Source organism: Nycticebus coucang, chromosome 7 (genome assembly GCF_027406575.1).
Source record: "Nycticebus coucang isolate mNycCou1 chromosome 7, mNycCou1.pri, whole genome shotgun sequence".
NCBI lineage: Eukaryota > Metazoa > Chordata > Mammalia > Primates > Lorisidae > Nycticebus > Nycticebus coucang.
Genome location: NC_069786.1, coordinates 112,361,918 through 112,381,452, shown reverse-complemented (window position 1 = coordinate 112,381,452; position 19,535 = coordinate 112,361,918). Strand labels below are relative to the sequence as shown.

Sequence of the window (19,535 nt, the reverse complement as noted above, 5' to 3'; positions counted from 1 at the left end):
CGTCCTGTGCAGGTGACAGGGGTGGATAGGCAGGGACTGTCATGGAGAGTAGGAGGTGTGGATTCAGCTCTTTTTTTTTTTTTCTACAGTGGAGCATTATCTGAACAACTCTCATTCTCTCTTGAATCTGGACGTCAGGCAACAAGCAGCAACTGGATGTGATTTTAAAATAAGCACAAGCCACTGAAAGGCACCCATCTGGGTCCTCCTTTTGGGAGGAGAGTTGGTTGAGAAGTGCTTCTTGGCGAAGGATTAAGCACGAGGGAAAATCCAGCAGAAATAGAAGAACTGTGGGTTTCTCACCCCAAACTCCAAAGAAGCTATGCCCTGAAAAGGCTACGGACCCACAGACACACCGCAAGTTGGACGGGGCATCAATTCTTCCTTTGAGGAATAGAGAAAAAAAAGGAGGAAGCCTGTCATTCAGGGTGTTTGAAGGATGGCTTCCCAGTTCCACCAGCTTCGGATCCTGGTTTGGAAAAATTGGCTGGGTGTCAAAAGGCAACCGGTGAGTTAAAAAAGGTTGGGAGTGCGGGGCACGAGGCAGTTCTCCAGGCAATCCTAAAATGGGATGTTAAGGAGATATAAAAATAGGAGAGTTTAAAAGCATTTTCCAAAGCAAGAAATAAGATATTTAGAATTCATCCCACTTATCTGTCTTATAGCTAATGGAGCGAGTGTTAACATGCCCCCGAAGCAGTCTTTTGAGTTCAGTAAATTAAAAGAATAAACCAGGACATGCCCCGGGCAAGGGAAAGGACGTGCCTTGTTACTGGCTGAATTTTGGAACCAGTGTTGAACTCTGGGTTCAGGCCAAAATGCTTTCAGAATGTTTCATAATGAATTTAGTTAAAAAGAAGATGAAGGAAGACAAAGTGTCATTTGAAAGGTACAATAAATGGGAAGAAATGTATAGAAAACCAAAAGCAATAATAAGTTTGGATGAAAGGTAAGATTCTAGAACAGAAATAGCTTGCCGACTGTTAGTATAGAAAAGCGTCTAAGAAATTTCAGTATCTAAAAGTCATTTACTCAAGATGCCAAATAAGACTGTATCCCTGTACCAGGTTTTCAGGGTGTTCTTGAGTCACTGAAATTTCCTGATACAGTCTGTCTGCTTTTTATTTGTTGCAGCATCTTTTCTGTGCTCTTCTGTTACTATTTGCTTCTTATATACAAAGTCATCTATTAGAGCCTCAGCAGATAGAGTCTAGGAAGACTGAGAAAGGAATTGGGTCTTGTGAACTGTCGTACTTTCAGAAAAGTGTTTGAAAACTAGGGAAGTCTAAAACTGCATTCAAGGCACTTCATTTTAGCCTGGTAATTCCCAGCCTTGAGTGAGTAATATAAATATTATGCAAATCACGTGCGTCACAGAAACCAGCATTTTATCTCTGTACTATCTCACGCGAGCCTTGCTTGCAGTGCCTGAACCTTACTTGGGTGGTCTGACATGGGTATGAGGAGGAAAGTGGGCGTGTACTTACCTGTGTGAATTTGGTGGGTAAGGTTTAAAATCAGAAGGCATCGTGTGATTGTACGGGGTATGGGGTTTGGACATAAAATTTTAAACTCATTAATATTTTTATTTGTTTTTTTTTTACTGAAAAATAAACACGAAAGAGAAACTCCCTGTAATGATCACGTGGTTGATTCTGTTTGGCATTCAGCAGGTGACAGTCCTGAGTGTGTGGATATGTGGTCACTGGGTGAGAGTTGGGACTGACTGCTGTTTCTGCTCCCATGTGACTTAAGTAGCACAAGACAATTTCTCTAAGCACTGGTTTTTCTGTTTATAAAATGAGCGTAAGCCCTGCCACACAGCTACTTCATGGGGGGAGAGGAGAGCCTCATTTCAAAGTACTTTATAAATGCATTTCAAAACACTTGCATATACATGAGTGAGGGATTTGGGGCGATGTGAGTGTTAACGTTTTATTCAGATCAAAAGTGACATGAAATCCAGGAGAAGGGAATGCAGGACAGAGGAGGAAATTTACACATGCTAAAGTTCATAACAAGTAATGAGAATTTGATAGTTAAAAACAAAAGCATAGAAAAGGGGCCTGGGCACCAGCCCCATATGCTGGAGGTGCCTGTGGCTCAGTGAGTAGGGCGCTGGCCCCATATGCCAGAGGTGGCGGGTTCAAACCCAACCCTGGCCAAAAACTGCAAAAAAAAAAAAGCACAGAAAAGTAAAAACTGGTATCTGTTATGTTGATAATCTGAATGCTGAGGTATGTTTTCTTTACAACTTTATTTTGCCTCAAAAATTATTTTAAAAGATCCAAAACCTCAGATGAATACATTTTTTCTTTTCACAGAGAAATTTCCTCTTTACAAATGTTAATGACAAATTCCTTCCTTCTCTGTAAAGCAGTGGGTATATCAAGTTTTAACTTCACGGTTTTGCTTCATTTTAGTCAGTTTCTGATGGGTGTAATGAAATATGTAGAGATGATGCAAATCAGATATGTGCAAAGGGTTTTCACCGTGGTACCCTGTATTGCTCTCATACAGCCACAGTTCTATAACCCCCTAGCTGTTACACTTTACCTAGGGCAGGAGAATACACGAGCTATTTGTTCATTTAGGGACAAGGCATAGTTCGATCGATCTTAAGTGCACTTTGAGAGAGACAGGGACAGAGGACTGATAAATCTTGGTTGCAGGAAGTAATGTCAGAGAAAGTCCAGAATTTGGGGGCAAGACAGAGGCCACCCTGAATCCATTATGACCAACTAGAGGGACAACAGAGACATGTAGAAGATACTGGTGGCAAAAGGAGGGGGAAGGACGGTTCTAAATGGAGGGGCAAAGAGGCAAAGAAAGATGCATTTCTTCCTCCACAGTTTTGCCTGAATTGAGCTCTACTTCTTGGTCCTGGGAGAAAGGACCGAAGGACACAGGTGGAAGGGGGGTGTGTGTGGTAGCATTAGCCTTGAGAGGAAAGAGTGAGAATATAAAGAGATTGAGAAGTTGGAATTAAAGATCTAAAGATGATAAAATGAAAGAAAAGGGTAAAGAGAAAATATAGACAAATTGGTAGAAAAGGGCTGTGAAAAGAAGGTCATGCGAATTTGAGGAAAAGACAGACTTTGTGAAGGAACTGGACTTGGTAAACAATCATATAATCAAGTAATCATTTAAGATGTAAGCATGTCCTCCTCTATATAATCAGGCTAAAAATAGTAATTTTAAAATATACTTTTATTTCCAGGAAAACAGAAATTAAGTTGTGTGACACTGAAAATATATGGTATTTACTGAATGTTAAAAAGAAATGCCAGCATCAATGCCGTGGCAACTTCCCCTAATTTTTTTTAAGAGCTGACATCACAAAGCAAGGTGATGGGAAGAGTAATTATAGGAGTAAAAGTTAGGGATCGATTAATGAAGAATAAATGGCATACCAAAGCCCAAAACAACAATGTGTATACACACACACACACACACATATACACAGAGGGTACCAAAAAATGTACGCATATTTTAAAAGATGTTCTCTACGTATTACTCTTTGAAGTTTGAATTAAAGTTACCATTACCGACCAGGTACTCCTAGACGTGCCATGCACATCCATTTTACTCACAATTTGTACATTTTTGGGGAATGATCGATTTTACTTACAGCAAGATCTCTTAAAATGTGTATACACTTTTTTGGTAGCCACCGTATATGGTCAAAATATTAAGGTAGATTGAGTGTTACTGAGGAAATATATTTTTTGAAAGTTTATGCTAGAATAGAAAGTGGGGAAAGAATCATAAACAGCCACTCAGTCTGAGAAAATATAGTGAGAATGGCATATTGAGTTTGGATTCAAAAAGGGTCTTTAAATTTCGAGATGACCTCCTACAAAATTGTTCTTAGAGTAAATCTCTCTCTCTTTTTTGTAAAATCAAATAACAGAATTGTGGAATAATTCGAATTATCTAAATCACTTAATTGAACAAGGTCCTAGAGCGCTAAAGGGCCTTGTCCAAGGTCACACGGCAAATTGAAGGCTCTAAGTCCAATTTCCCCGACCATGGGTCTATTCTTTCTCTTGCCTCTTGCTGCTTCTCTCTCCTTCCTGAGTTGAGTTTTCTTTCTCAATAGTCTCTGATCCTCACTCAGACTTCAGCCCATCAAAGAAGAGATCACATCTGCTATGGAGAAATTAGATATTTCTGTGTTTTAATGTTTGTGATAGTTTCAATTCTCAATTGTATGGCAAAAAAATAATAGAATACTGAAGAATAGCAAAAAAAAAAAAAATACATTAAGACCAACAGAAATGTTAGCTAATAGAGAAAATCAATTAGCTGCAGTTATTACCCTGCTGGGCCTGTAATTTGACTCTAAAAGTAATGGAAAAATGAAGACCCATTCCAGCAGAGATGGTTAGCAACAGGGAGGCTTACCTAATGAGATGCTAGTTAATGGCAGGAGGACAACAAAGAGGTTGCAGGCTGAAAAGACTAAATAATACAAGATAAGAGTTTATCTTCCATTAAGAATGTGGGTCCTAAGGAGGCCTATTAAGGAGTGACTTCAGATCTCTGCATAAGTGGAATCTAATTCCAGAATCAAGAATGTTTTTTAACATGCATACTTCTAGGTTTGCACTTCGGAGATAATACATTTTTATCGGATGTTAAGCCAACTTATTTCTCTTTTGCTCCAAGTCTGAAACATACTTTTTACTGATCAGCTGCATTAAAACATTCACTAACAAATGGACATTGACTACCTGTCAGACACTTCGATCAACAGGTAGAAGAAGAGACATTAACTTCAGTTGTTTATTTTTAACTGTTTAGGCAGGATCACACTTTACCTCCGGTGACAGTAGCATTAGCTTTTCTATTGCAGACAGTCCCGTAATTTGTTAAAGTCTGGCATTTGGGATCAAGCGTGGCAGCTCCTCCCACAATCCCTATTCTTTCTAACACTTTCTTTCACAGAGACTAAAGAAAGAGGATGCCTTAGCTTCAAAACTTTAGAATAGGTTTGGTTTGTCTAGTCTTTAAAATAACTTTTAGATTAAAACAATTTAGGATTAAACTCTAATCTCAAAATAATTCTAAATCAGATTAAAATAAGCTAGGCCCCACAGAATTTACTCAACTGTATGATCAAATATTTCAGTCCTTTTTATCTCTAGATCAGTATGATTTACTCTCTTAAACCTTCTTCATTGCTCAAAAATTTTAGCTCTCCCTGTTGATTATAGGGACTGACATGTAGTCAACATGCACATTTTATTAATCAGTCAATCAGGAAAAAGTATCTGAGGTGAAGAGGTTTCAGAAGTGGAGCAAGAGAGAAATAAGTTGGCTTACCATCTGACAAAAATGTGTTGTCTGCACATATAGCATAGAAAATTTACTCATCTCCAAAGTGAAAAACAAAAGGATGGATTTCAGAAAACTTTCTTGATTCTAATTTTTAGTTGAGTCATTTTATGGATGGAAATATTATAAAGCAGAAAGCCCAATTAATTGAGAACTCTGAGCCATTTTCATTCCTCATTGGGGGAACTAAGGTTTATTCCACATCTCAAAGGCTAAACTCTTGCTTTAGAATGTGAACAAGTAACAGTCATCCTCGCCTATAGGATAATGCAAAAAGAAATAAAAAGGGAAGAAAGAGAGAGTGTACTTTATATATGAAAGGTTGGACAATTTTTATTTTCTAGTTTGCAATAACAAGTTGTAATTTTAGGTTTCAAGGAGATCTTTAAATGACTTTCAATGTTCTCACACAATAAATTAATAAAAGTATATTCTTCAGATCAAAGTGAGCTACGAACAATTTTGAAATGGTTTCACTATATATTCAATGATGAATTGTGCTGGTGAAGCCAAACTCCACAACTTCACACCCAAGTTCCACTTTTAGTGGCTTACGGACGGAAAGTTTATTTTGTCTCTTTAAGATTCTGTTTTCCCATCTACAAGAGGAAATGAGGTTATTATGTTAAAATGAGATCATACATGTTAAGTGTTTAACAGCATGTTGTACATTGTAAGCAATCAATATATGTTAGCAATTATCATCTGAAGTAGCGCATTGAATTCTGACACTAATTGTGAGAAGACCACTTGACAATAATATTTCATCTTGGGGAAGATATTTTGAAGCAATATTTAACAGAATTGTTGAAGGTACCCAGGAGAAGAGGGGACTTTGTCTCTCTTCAAATACTTGTAGAATTCTCATGTGAAAAAAAGGCGGAACTTAGAAAAGTGAGTGGTAGTCACGGAGAGGAAGGTTTCACCTTAATATTAGTAAAAGTATCAGACCGTATGAGTTGTCCAGTGATGAATATGTCTCATGAAAGAGTAAACTTTCAGTCTCAACAAGCGTCTAAGTAGAGGGTAGATGAACACAGGGCTTGTGCCAGTCATTCCGGACTTATTTCTGCTCCTGGAATATCCCACCCTCTTTCCCATCTCTGGGTTTTCACACAAATGTTTCCTCTGTTTGGAAAACTCTTACTTCTTTTTCACTTTCCATTGAACACACTTCTTCTGCCTGACTTGTTTTCATCCTTTGGGTTTTAGACTTAGCTTCCTTGGATCTGTCTTCCACTTACACTCTTCACTTCTTGGCCTTTTGGCCAAGAGCAAGTGCATTATCCAATAATTTTTTTTTCACTGTTTCCCTTTCTGAAAAGACTGAAAATGTTTTATTTATTTTATTTGTTTGTTTATTTACTTATTTATTATGTATGTCATATTAATATGAGGGTATGAATGATTAGGTTACATAGTTTAGGTTTGTTAGGTAAAGTTCAAGTTGTACCTGAACCCTGGGTATGCTGTATATCCTTACATTGTGTCCATGAGGTGAGAACTTACCAACCCCCCTCTTTCCTCCTCTTTTTTCTTCCCCTTTTCCCCCTCTGCCCAAGTTGAATTCAATTGTTTTTCTCTCATGTGGGGGTATAGTTGTTTATCTATTGGTTTCGTATGAGTATTGTGGATATTGGATACTTGTTTTTCCATTCTTGTGTTGTTTTACTAAGAATAATGTTCTTCAACTCCATCCAGGTAAATATGAAAGATATAAAGTCTATAAAGTCTTCATCTTTTTTCTCCATTTTTTTATGGCTGAATAGTATTCCATGGTATATATATACCACAGCTTGTTAATCCATTCATGAGCAGCTGGGCACTTGGGTCAATTCCACATCATGGCAATTGTAAATTGAGCTGTGATGAACGTTCTAGTACAAATGTCTTTATGATAAAATGTTTTTTTTTTTTTTCTTCTGGATAGATACCTAGTAATGGGGTTGCAGGATCAAATTGAAAGTTCACTTTTAGCTCTTTGAGGATTCTCCATACTTCTTTCCATTAGTTTATATGTATTAGTTTGCAGTCCCACCAGCAGTGTAAGGGACCTTCTCTCCAGATCCACACCAGCATCTGCAGCTTTGGGACTTTGTGATGTAGGTTATCCTCACTGGGGTTAGCTGATATCTCAGGGTAGTTTGGATTTGCATTTCTCTGATGATTAGAGATGATGAGCATTTTTTCATGTGTTTGCTGGCCATTCATCTATCTTCTTCAGAGAAGGTTCTGTTCATGTCTCTTGCCCAGTGATAGTTGGGGTTGTTTGCTCTTTTCTTGTAGATTAATTTGAGTTCTCTGTAGAGTCCAGTTATTAGCCCTTTGTCAGATTCATAAAATGCAAATATATTCTTCCGTTCAGAAGGTTGTCTTTACGCTTTAAGTGTTGTACCCTTACCTGTGCAGAAGCTTTTTAGTTTGATCACATCCTATTCATTTATTTTTGATGTTACTACAATTGCCAATGAGGTCTTCTTCAGAAAATCTTTTCCCAGGCCAATATTGTTAGTTTTTCCTACACTTTCTTCTAGAATTTTTATTGTTTTGTATTTTAAGTTTAAATTTTTCATCCACTGAGAGTCAATTTTACTAAACAGTGAGAAATGGAGGAGCAGTTTCAGTTTTCTACACATCACTAACCAGTTCTCCCAGCACCAATTATTAAATAGGGATTCTTTTCCTCAGTGCATGCTTTTGTACTTTTTTGAAAATCAGATTGTGATTTGTGGCTGGGTTCATCTCTAAGTTCTCTATTCTTTTCTATGGGTCTACTTCTCTATTTTTGTGCCAGTGCCATGCTGTTTTGATCATTATAGACTTGTAGTATAACTTGAAGTCTGTAATGGGATGCCTCCAGATTTGTTTTTATTTCTTAGAATTGCATTGGATATTTGGGATTTTTTTCTGGATCCATACGAAACAAAGTACTATTTTTTCAAGTTCTTCAAAGAATGACATTAGTATTTTGACGGGGATCACATGAAATCAGTAAAACATTTTGGATCGTATGGATATTTTAACAATGTTGATTCTTCCCAGCCATGAGCATGGTCTGTTCTTCCATTTGTTAATGACTTCTGTTATTATTTATTTTCTGAAGGTTTTGAAGTTCTCTCTGTAAAGATCCTTCACATCCTTTGTTAGATATATTTCGGTATTTCATTTTCTTTGAAGCTTCAGTGAGGAGTCTATGATTTGAATCTCAACTTGACTGTTAATTGGTGTATTTGAAGGCTACTGATTTGTGGACATTGATTTTGTATCCTGAGATGTTTCTGTATTCCTTGATCACTTCCAGGAACCCGGTTGTTGAGTCCCTGGTGTTTTTTAAGCATAAGGTCATGTCATCAGCAAAGAGTAAGAGTTTGACCTTCTCTGCCCCCATTTGGATGCCCTTTATATCCTTTTCTTGCCTAATTGTATTGGCTGGAACTTCCAGAACTATGTTGAATAGCACGGTGATAGAGGACATCCATGTCTGGTTCCAGTTCTAAGTGGAAATGCTTTTACTTTTTTATTCCATTTAGCGTGATATCGGCTGTGGGTTTGTTGTAAATGGCCTCTATCAGTTTAAGAAATGTCCCATCTATGCCTGTTTTCTTGTGTTGTCAGAAAAGGATGTTGATTTTTGTTGAATGCTTTTTCTTCATCTGTTGAGAGGATAATATGGACTTTGTTTTTGCTACTGTTTATGTGATAAATTACATTTATGAATTTATCTATGATAAACCATCCTTGGATCCCTGGGATAAAGCCCACCTGATCATGATGTGTAACTTTTTTAATGTGTAGCTGTATTGTGTTTGCTAGGAATTATTGAATATTTTTGCATCAATAATCATTAATGATTTTGGTCTGTAGTTTTCCTTTTTGTCAGGTCCTTTTCTGATTTTGGTATCAGGGTGATATTTGCTTTGTAAAACATGGTGGGGAGGATTCCTCCCTTTTCTATGTTTCAGAACAGATTGTCAGTACACGTACAAGCTTCTCTTTGAAAGTCTGGTAAAATTCCGGTGTGAAACTATATGGTCCAGGACTTTTCGTTTTGCAAGATTTTGCATTGTTGATGCAATTCGCCTGGTACACAGTAGGTGATCAACAATTTCCCATTGCATTAGTGAATGTGTAAACCTTACAGAAATGATTAATATGTTGTAGGCTGAAATCTAAGTATCCTTAAAACTCTCTAAGACACTGACTCCATGAAGAGGAATGGGCATTCTTCATCTTAGACACCTGATTTTTATTTTTTTTCAGTGTAAGACGAAAGAACCCCAATTGAAATTTAGACATTGTATTGCTATTTACTATCATTTACTTCTGACATAGCCAACTTCAAACTGCTCTAGTGCATGGGGCACAAACTCAATTATATGCAAGGACAAGACACGTAATGTGATTATGTGATATGCACCAAAGGCTTCATAAGAAAATAGGAATGGAGATGCTGCTGATGAAGATGAGAGTGCATGCCCTGTGCAGGCGTTCAAATTCTATTAAAATAATACTATTCCTAAACTTGCATGCAAGAAACAAAACATATCCACGGGTCTGATTTGGCCTTTCTACTACCAGTCTATGCCTCTGCCATAGGATAATCAAGAAACTGTAATTAAATTCATAGAGTATTCAGATAATATTTTAAAGCAGCTTCCTCAAATTTAAAAATATAGAGTAAAACTTTTTAATTTTAAATTCACCTGTCTCTTATTTACCTTACTGAAAATGATAAGACAATAATAACGGTGGTTGACCCAAATAGAATCAGATGGACTAGCAGAAATTAGAATACAGGGTTCTGACAAGGTAACTGAGTAGGAATGGTCTCAAGTAGAAATTACATTCGTTGCCTAGATTTTTTAGAATATTCATTCTGTAAATTTTAAAAATTTGAAACAATAGCTTATAGCAATTGTGGAGGCAAATATTACTAGATAATTCTATTTAATTTGGAGATACTACGGATAAGCTCTAAATGAAAATTTGGAGTGAATTTACATTTGATTGACTCAAGCATTTGCTTAAGATTTAATTTTGTCATTTTTGAGTGGATAGCTTAGTGGACTGCAGTGTGCCCTGGTGTCACCATTAATTCCCCAAGCTTAGCACATATACAGGATAGAGTTCCTACATAGGAGTTCGTTTGTTTGTTTTTATCTTTTTTCCTGTCCTTTTATCTTTTGCTTCCCTTTTAAGACAAGTTCTGGGTTTTCAAAAAGAAACAAACAGCTCTTTTCAATTATTTCTAATATTTTTAATTTGAAATAATTTTAAATTTAAAGAAAATTTGCAGGAACAGTACAAATAACTTTTTTATTTTTTCCTACAGCGATTTGAGATTGGAGCAAATTACCCCAGACATGTCAGGGTACATCTTCCACAAACTAACATAACTCAACCCCACCATCAAATTCCCACACCCAATTCAAGCTTTGCTAGTTATGAAATTGTGTCCATGATAGCAAAAATATTCAGTTAGAATCCTGTGCTGCCCCTCATCTTCATGTGTTCTGTCTCTAGTCTAACAGTTGCTTAGTCATTCCTTGACTTTCATGACCCTGACACTTTAGAACCTTCAAGACCAGTTGTTGTGTAAAGTCTCTGTTGTTTCCTGTATTTTAGAGTCCGATTATTCATCTTAGGTAAGAATATAACAGAAGCAATGCTTCCTTTTTCCCATCGTATCACATCAGATACATGATGTCAGTGTGTCTCATTTTGTGGGAAAATATTTTGAGACTTTGAATATATCTCATTCCTCACTAACCTTTTGTTTGATTTATCTGTTTATTTATTTATTTATATTTGCATAGATTCATGAATTCCTAGTTTGTTCACTTAGATATAACATTTTATTATCATAATGCATTTTAATGTTTAGGTTCGGCTGTTTGGTTAATTTGATGCTCAAATTTGGCCACAGACTAATAATATCTGTGTTCCTAGATATGTCCACATCATTCTCTGACATTTTTCTGAGCAGCATGCCTGTCACTCTTCTTTCTTTCTTTCTATCTATCTATCTATCCATCTTTCTTTCTATCAATCTATCCATCCACCTATCTATCATCTACTTTTCTTTTTTTGAGATAGAGTCTCACTTTGTCACCCTTGGTAGAGTGCTGTGGCGTTACAGCTCACAGCAACCTCCAGCTCTTGGGCTTAGGTGATTTTCTTGCTTCCGCCTCCCAAGTAGCTGGGACTACAGACACCTGCCACAATGTCCGGCTATTTTTTTGTTGCAGTTTGGCCAGGGCCGAGTTTGAACCCGCCACCCTCAGTATATGGGGCTCATTGAGCCACAGGTGCCACCCTATCATCTAAACTTTATCTTTCTCTGTCTTCTACATATTTTCTCTAGCTCTGTTCAGGTCTAGAAATAGTGAGACTCCAAGAACAATGGTCGCACTCAGATATCTACTAAAAAAGCTAGCATTTTCTGGAAAAATAGGTGTTTTCAGGACTGGGGAACAAAGGTACAAAATGAAACAGAAACAACTTGTTGAACAAGATATAGGAAGTAAATAAATATCACACACACATGCATGCATTCAGATTTACATTTTATAGTTTGGAAATGAGGAATGTTTGTCCATATTGTTAATTCTAGCCCAAAGCGATGGAGTTCATTTCCATGTTTATAATTCTTCTGATGAATATGGAGATACTTGGCTTTCCAAGTAGGGGCTATATTTACCTTTTGGTCAGCCTCCTCTTATGAAATCCTGCTTCTATGACATCAATCGCCTGTCACTGCCTCTTCCCTCTTTCCCTGCACCAACACCTTCTTCCCTCCCCTTGGGCTCTCCTGCTCATGTACTTGTCATCTGCCCAGGGATCCACTTCCCTCACTGGGTCACTGTGGCTCCCCTAGTCCTAGTGTGGACACTGACCTTGCCTGGCCCCACCTAAAAAAATTTATACTGAATTTTTCATACTTTTAAGGCAAGGAAGGAGAAGAAGAGAGAACCAAATAGAAAATCTGAGTAGAAAACAAACCCTGGAGAAATAGGACACAAATACTCAGGTCCAATGAGGAATTATAAACTATTCCGTGTGCAGAGGCCCTTAGATGCCAAGAGCACAGAGCATGGGGTGACGTATAGAGGGACTCTGAGACAAGGAAAATATTTGCAAAAACACCAAATCTTCTGAAATTGTTGTCCTTAAAGTTCTCAAGTCACTCCTATGAATATATGTGTAAAATCAATATATTAGCCCTTTCTCCAAACAAACAAACAAAGTCATGGCCCATAGGGTTAGTATTTGAATCCTGGGCACTGCCTTTGCTTCTCAGTTGCTTATGCTAATATTTAGAGCAATCCCGCTGCTATGGAAAATTTAAATTTTATTTATTGCTTGCTTTTGTGATTAACTCGTCAACCTTAACATTCCCAAGATCACAGCCTCGTATTTATTATCCCTCAAAAATGCAGTATGCAAAAATGTTCCGCAAACCTCTCTGACCCAGGGAAATCTTCTGATTATAGATTTTCTTATGGGTTTGCTGTGGTTTTTGCCTTTAACAGAGTCTAAATTGTCTTGAATTTCCTTGCCTGTATTGAAAACATGTCTAAAGTGTATTTCAAAATTTACCGAAACATCCTTATGAAATCATCAAATCAGACAAATCAAAATACAACTTAAACATATCCTATAACAGATGCCCTGTATTTGAATTTGAATGTACGCTTGAGTTGGTATATATAGTCGATCTCAGCCACCAAATTCTCATGAGGTTTCCACAGAAAATGAACAGATGCTTCCCACAGTAGCTGTGGGGCACTGTCTACTCAGATGAATACTTTCTTTAAGAATAATCATGGCATCAAATACAAAATTTATAAATCCACAATCGTTAATATTTTTAACCTTAATTCTTTATAGTCTACATTTCAAATAAGTCACATAAAATAAAAATGGCACCTTGTATCCAGGAACTGAAGAACAGACTCTAATAGACAACCAGAGAATAGGCTAGGATAATAACACCTCTAATATTGCTGTAGTACTCCTAAGTCTTTAAAACACTTTCTGTAGTGCTTTCTCATTTGCTCTTCAGAACACCATGATAATTATAAAAATCCTGGCCTATGTACTTTGAGGTTGAGATCCCTGTGCCTTGATTTGCTCTAACAACTGGATATGGTACTTTCAACAAACTGCACCTTCTGTGCCCCACAGAACACAAAAAGGGAGTTAGATCAGACTGAGTGTTCTTACCATCTTCCCTGCCAGGGATGTCTTTGGCAGTCTGATCAAGCCTATGGCCCTTCTAAGAACAATGTTTTTACTTATCAAATAAAATATATAAGATTATAAATAAAATATTATATGCATATTCAGTTACTTAAGCAAGTTTATGTGTGTAGTATGTGTGTTTATGATACCATGAAAGAAAAAGGACTAGTGGTCAGTCTGCAGGTATGGTAATTTTAACACAATGGTGAGTGTATATGGCACTTGGAGGTGCCTTCAACAACTCTAGTGTGATTTTAAAATACCCCTGATTTCTAATGGTGACAGGTACTGCTAATAATATTGTGTTCACTGCCCACGCTCATCATTAGTAGAAATGTTAAATTTAAATGACAAACTAGAGGAGATAAAAATGTAGTGTTTCTATATGCAAATTTACAAATGCCCTGAATTCTATTCATAAGATGATTTCAAAGAAACTTTACGACAAAAGATGTTCCAAGACTTTGCGAATGCTCCTGCTAGTTAGGTGAGTGGACGCGTCGTGTCCCATTCTCCTCTGAGTGTGGCCTGAAGCAGCACCCGCGGGAGCTCAGGCTCCTCTCCAGATCTCCAGAACCAGAATCCACGCGTGTACAAGATCCCCACGTGATCTGAATACACATTCATGTTTGAGAAGTGCTGATTTACATGAAGTTGCTTAGCCTGTCTGAGTGCTTTTCAGCTGAGATCAAACCAAAGGCCTTAGGACTCCTCAGCTCTACAGCGAACCTCCATTCCTAACGTCTCCCTACACTTCACGTCTACAAAGTTGGTGACAGGCCTACCAGCAAGGAGAGCAGTGCTCTAGGACACATGTGGAGATTTTAGTAGAAGATTTAGGTTAGGAATTACTTAAGGATCAATAATGGATTGGGTTTGGATTGCCTTGGAGATTTGAAGAGCCCCAGGTAGAGAGTTAAGTATAAAATGTTGGGCAGTTAGTGCCTTTAGACCTGAATCATGACTGTATGGAGGAAAGAGCACTTCCTAAAAGTGCTTATGGTGAAATTTCTCTAACAGAAATTTGAATGCAGTATATGTATTTTTCCAGCACCTGTCTTGTACCAGGCAGTGGAAATTTGGGGATTAATATAATACTATCCCTGCCATAAAAGAACTGTCAGTTTATTTCAGGAACCAGGAAAAAAAAAAAAATCATTGCCTATAATGGTGTGTTCGGTTCTACTATAAAAACAAAGGCTATGACAGCGGGATAAGAGGGTTGCACAGCACTTTAAGTTCCTGTTTCCTCTTTCACTCCTTCACTCAATTCTTCATTTGCTCAATCATTCATTCATTTGTTCAACAATATTTATGAGCCATGTCACATACCTGTCTTTATGGTTGTCACTAGAAGTTGTAAGACAGATTGAAGTCATGGTTTGTTTCGTATTTCCTGCTTAGAATGTTGTGTCTTATCCAAGAGCAATTGGGGAGCTCTAAAAGATTTTTAAGGAAGAAAATAGCTGAATCAATTTGAATTTTAAGATAATCATTCTTAGGGAAGTCATGAGAAGTAACCAGAAAAGAAGGCTTTGGAAAATCATTGCAGAGTTTTCAACCAGGAAAAATCATCCTTCTGTCTATTTAGAGAACTTTTGCACATAAAAAAAATCATTTCTTCCTTTATAAAATAATATTTATAGGTAGTCAAACATCCAGCTTGTTTTGGTTCAATGACATAATTAACAATTTTTTTCTGTCATTATTTTTCAGCTTTGGACACTTGTCTTGATCCTATGGCCAGTCATTATTTTCATAATTTTGGCTATAACGCGGACCAAATTTCCTCCAACAGCAAAACCAACTTGTAAGTAAATGAGATTTGTTTGTTTCCCTCACTTTGGGATTTATTTTTTTTTCAAGTTTATCTTGGTGCTGCTTCAGTGTTTTATTCTAAACATTTCCTTCTGCATACATGGTGTTTTCACTTGAAAGTATCTGTATAAACCAGGTTGTGTGTTTTTTTACCAAAGATTTTTTGAATTGGTCAGAAAGTGAACTTTGTAATATTTATTTAGAAAAACATGAACCTGATAGGAGGCAGAATATATTGTAATTTTTATAAAATTTTGACTCTTTCATTATTCACATCATAAATCTCACCATGGTATGAACACACAAAGAAGTGTAACATCAAATTCGATCATTCTTTAGTTTTGTTATAGAAACCTGGACTCACATTTGATCAGCAGAACAAATGAAATCTAGAGAACTAAAAACCTCTCTCTTCAGGGCTAATGTTTGAGTGGCATAAATGTGCGAATGTGTTTAGTTTAAGAAAAGACTATTTTGCTATTTGTGTGAGTTCGTGTACAGTTAGTTATTACCAAGTTACAAAATGGGCATTTTGCCCACCTCGCTTTCTTACCGTCTTTTGGATCTAGAACGGAAATACAGAAAGACCTAGAAAAGTCCTCAGAACGGAGTGGGTAAGCTTTCAATCCCAGTGATGTATGTAACCAATATTGTTTTTGGTTTTGTTTTTATTCCCCGCATGAAGCCACTTTTCTTAGAAGAATAATAAAAGTCGATCAAAATGTTTCATGTTTAACAAAAGAGCCACCTCCTAAAGAGCTTCTTGTAAAACAAATGTCTACGAATCAGATTATATTTCAGATAAATTATGGAAATTTGCTATATAAAAGAATACAATGTTGAATTATTTTGTAGAGAGAGTAACAAGCTAGTGACTTTTTAAAATAAGAACAATGTTTTTCAATCACGCAGTCCTAAGAAATAAGAAGAGAGCCTTGTGGAACCTGCCCAAATTAGGCACAATAGGATAATTCAAAAGAAAATGTTCACTCAGTTAGTATAAAGCATTTAAACTCTTGGTGCTAGAATAAATAATTCCTTATATTTGAATGGAACCTTATTTCTAAAGGACTTTTGCACAGGTCATCACTTAAAATTATTGATGGGATTTTGTTAGGTTGCTTATAAAAACATCCTAATTTCCTTCTCTTCATATTGTGTGTGTATTAGTTCTTTACAACAGACTAACACTATTGTGTACAGTTGGAATGTATGTGTCCTTGCAGGCCTTCAGTATCGTGGACTTCAGAAATAATGTGTGCAGCACATAAAGAGGACAAATACTCTTTGAAATATCCTGGTTTAATATGCTAATTATCAATTTGCTAACAATAGTAATAAAAGGATTTTAATCACTCCTTTCAACAACTTTATGTTTGCCAATTGCTTGGTTTTAAGGTTTTTTTAGTTACAAAAGATTCCTCTTATAAAACTTTCAAGAAATATAAGGTCTGTGAATGAGCTGCCTTAAAACTAATTGATGCTACCTGATGGCTTTTAAAGATCCATGGAGAAAATTATGGAAAGCTCTTATAATTCTAATACATTGGGAAAAAAACTACAGAAACTATGTGACACATGCCTTCTAGACCTAATAGAAAGGGCTCTGAAAAATCACAATATATGAAAAAAGATGAATAACCATTTTTACTATGGACCTATTATTATGCTCTAATAATAATTAGCTATGAAGCAATTACCTTTCTGATTATCCAGTATAGGAGGGTTCAAACAATGAAACCGTGTTTATTAGTCTCTTAAATCTTATAAGATTCAGTCTAGTTCTCTGGTTTGTTACTAGAGCTGGAAGCAACCCTCTCATTTTACAGATGAGAAATATGTAACCCAGGAAGATGGTAATTTGCAAAAATTCAATCATGTAAGATAAGAGAGAAAGGTGTTGGGAATCTCCTTTCCTTATCCTTTGTCCTTGACATTTGTGTCATATCTTATCCCCTTACACACCAATTCTTTCTAGGTCTAGACACTCTTATTTGGATAAATAAGAGCCAAATAAAAATTATACCCCAGGTTTCAACTTGTTTTATATTCGATAGAATAGAAAATGTAATTTTATAGTCAGAGGGGCTGTGGAGTGATTTGGAGAATTTAAGATTGGTATGAAAACAGTTCCTTGTTTTCTCTCTCTGTGGTAGAGAGAGAATAACTGTGAGATGATGGTTTGGACTTAGTTATGTTTATTCTTTTTTATTATTCTTATTTTTGTTTCTTGCATTTATCTGTTACATGGAATGATTAAAATTGGCCAATAGGGCGGCGCCTGTGGCTCAGTGAGTAGGGCGCCGGCCCCACATGCCGAGGGTGGCGGGTTCAAACCCAGCCCCGGCCAAACTGCAACAAAAAAATAGCCGGGCATTGTGGCGGGCTCCTGTGGTCCCAGCTGCTTGGGAGGCTGAGGCAGGAGAATCGCGTAAGCCCAAGAGTTAGAGGTTGCTGTGAGCCATGTGACGCCACAACACTCTACCAGAGGGCGGTACAGTGAGACTCTGTCTCTACAAAAAAAAAAAAAGAAAAAAAAAAATTGGCCAATAAATAATAATAATAATAATAAGTTTCTTGATCTCATACCATGTGTCAGGTACTTAGTGGTGACTATATTATTCCTTTCATAGCTGAGAACATTCTTGCACAGAGAATTTTAGTAACTTGACCAAGGCTGCATGGTTAGTAAGTGGCGGTGTCAGGATTTGAACCCAGGAAGTCTGGCTCTAGAATCTGTTTTAAGCTCATTAACTCACATTTCTAACATCTAGTAGTCAATACTAATTTTTCATGTTGCATCATTTAGATTTTGTCAAAGTAGACTAAGAATTAGCAACTGGGAATATAAACACCACTTCTTGATGTCTCTATCATGAAATCAAGAAATATGAGGAACAGGTGTATTCCAATATACGTATCAGAATTATTCTAAACACAGCAGAACCTCCATAGTTGACCAACTCCCTACAGTGACCATGTCCTTTAGTCAACCTAATTTTCATAGACCAGACATGCATCACATTTATGTATCAGTACAGTAGGCCTAGTTCCTTATGTTGACCCCTTCCATATTTGACCAGTTTGTTACAGTCCTTTGTGTGGTCAACTTACAGAGGTTCTATTGTGTTAGTATTCAACGCTGTCTCTGTCAGATTAATTCTGCATGAATCATTGCAGTGGTAATACCGTAGAAATCAGGTTCTGTTTAATAGAGTTAAAGTCCTTTCTGGCCTACAGCGCTGGTTGGGCAATAGAGAAATGAAGACGAGACTCCAGAATCCATCCTTAGATGAAACTTGGCTACAGTGAGAATGGGAGCTGTAATTGCAGGAGCATGTACGTTCTTCTCCCAGAATAACCAGGCAGATCTGTAGGACTCCATAAATCATTTAGAATGGCTGTAGTTAGTGATTCAAAGGACGCCCTCCATTGCCTTTTTGACTGATGGGTGTCTGGATAATCTGGTGCAGTCCCTGCCACTGATCCAGGGTAACATACATATTTTTGACATCATCTGTCTTCACTCCCTTTTGTGTTACAACAAAACTAGCCTCTGCAAGTAATAAATTCCAGGTAAAGGGAGCCCTTTTAAGCTTGGCAAGCTGGCCCTGATGCTTCTTTTTCACACAGGGAAGACATGAACTTAGGTGCCAAGTTTGAAGTAGTTTCAACCTCTCATAATCTCTACATGCAGAGGCATGTCCATAGACAAACTTTAAAGGCAAAACGCTGTCCTTAAGAGCAAAGGAAAACAAAACAACACAAACCTCCCCAAAACACATTTAGACTAAACCCAGCTGGTGTACACAGTGAGTTTATTTTGTCTCCTTTTAATGCACACAGACCCATGAAAGTCCAGGAAGTTCCTAATTACTGTGGAGGTGTTCTTGAAGTGCAGTAAAACCCTGCCTGGATGAGATAAGTGGACTCCAAAAAATGCAGTCATGTCCAACAAGGAGTCACAGTCTCGAGCAGCAACATTTTCCCAGTGGTCACAAATATCACTACAAGCACAGTGGGAATCACAATGTGCGGATATGACCGTGCCCTGAATTAAGCTCGACGTATCTCAGAACTGTCGTTTTCTGATGGCCCTGCCCCTTCCATGGATAAGAGATTCATCCCATTCA

At 37.1% G+C, this 19,535-nt stretch overlaps 1 protein-coding gene across 1 annotated transcript in view; it reads left to right on the top strand.

The window, feature by feature from the left end:
* The first annotated feature begins 241 nt into the window (after nt 1-241).
* ABCA12 (ATP binding cassette subfamily A member 12) overlaps nt 242-19,535 on the top strand; it is a 192,710-nt gene continuing 173,416 nt past the window's right edge. The window contains exons 1-2 of the mRNA XM_053597805.1: nt 242-508; nt 15,301-15,394. Of these exons, the coding sequence (XP_053453780.1) occupies nt 440-508; nt 15,301-15,394 (163 nt within the window). The 5' untranslated portion in view covers nt 242-439. The remainder of the gene's footprint in view (nt 509-15,300; nt 15,395-19,535) is intronic.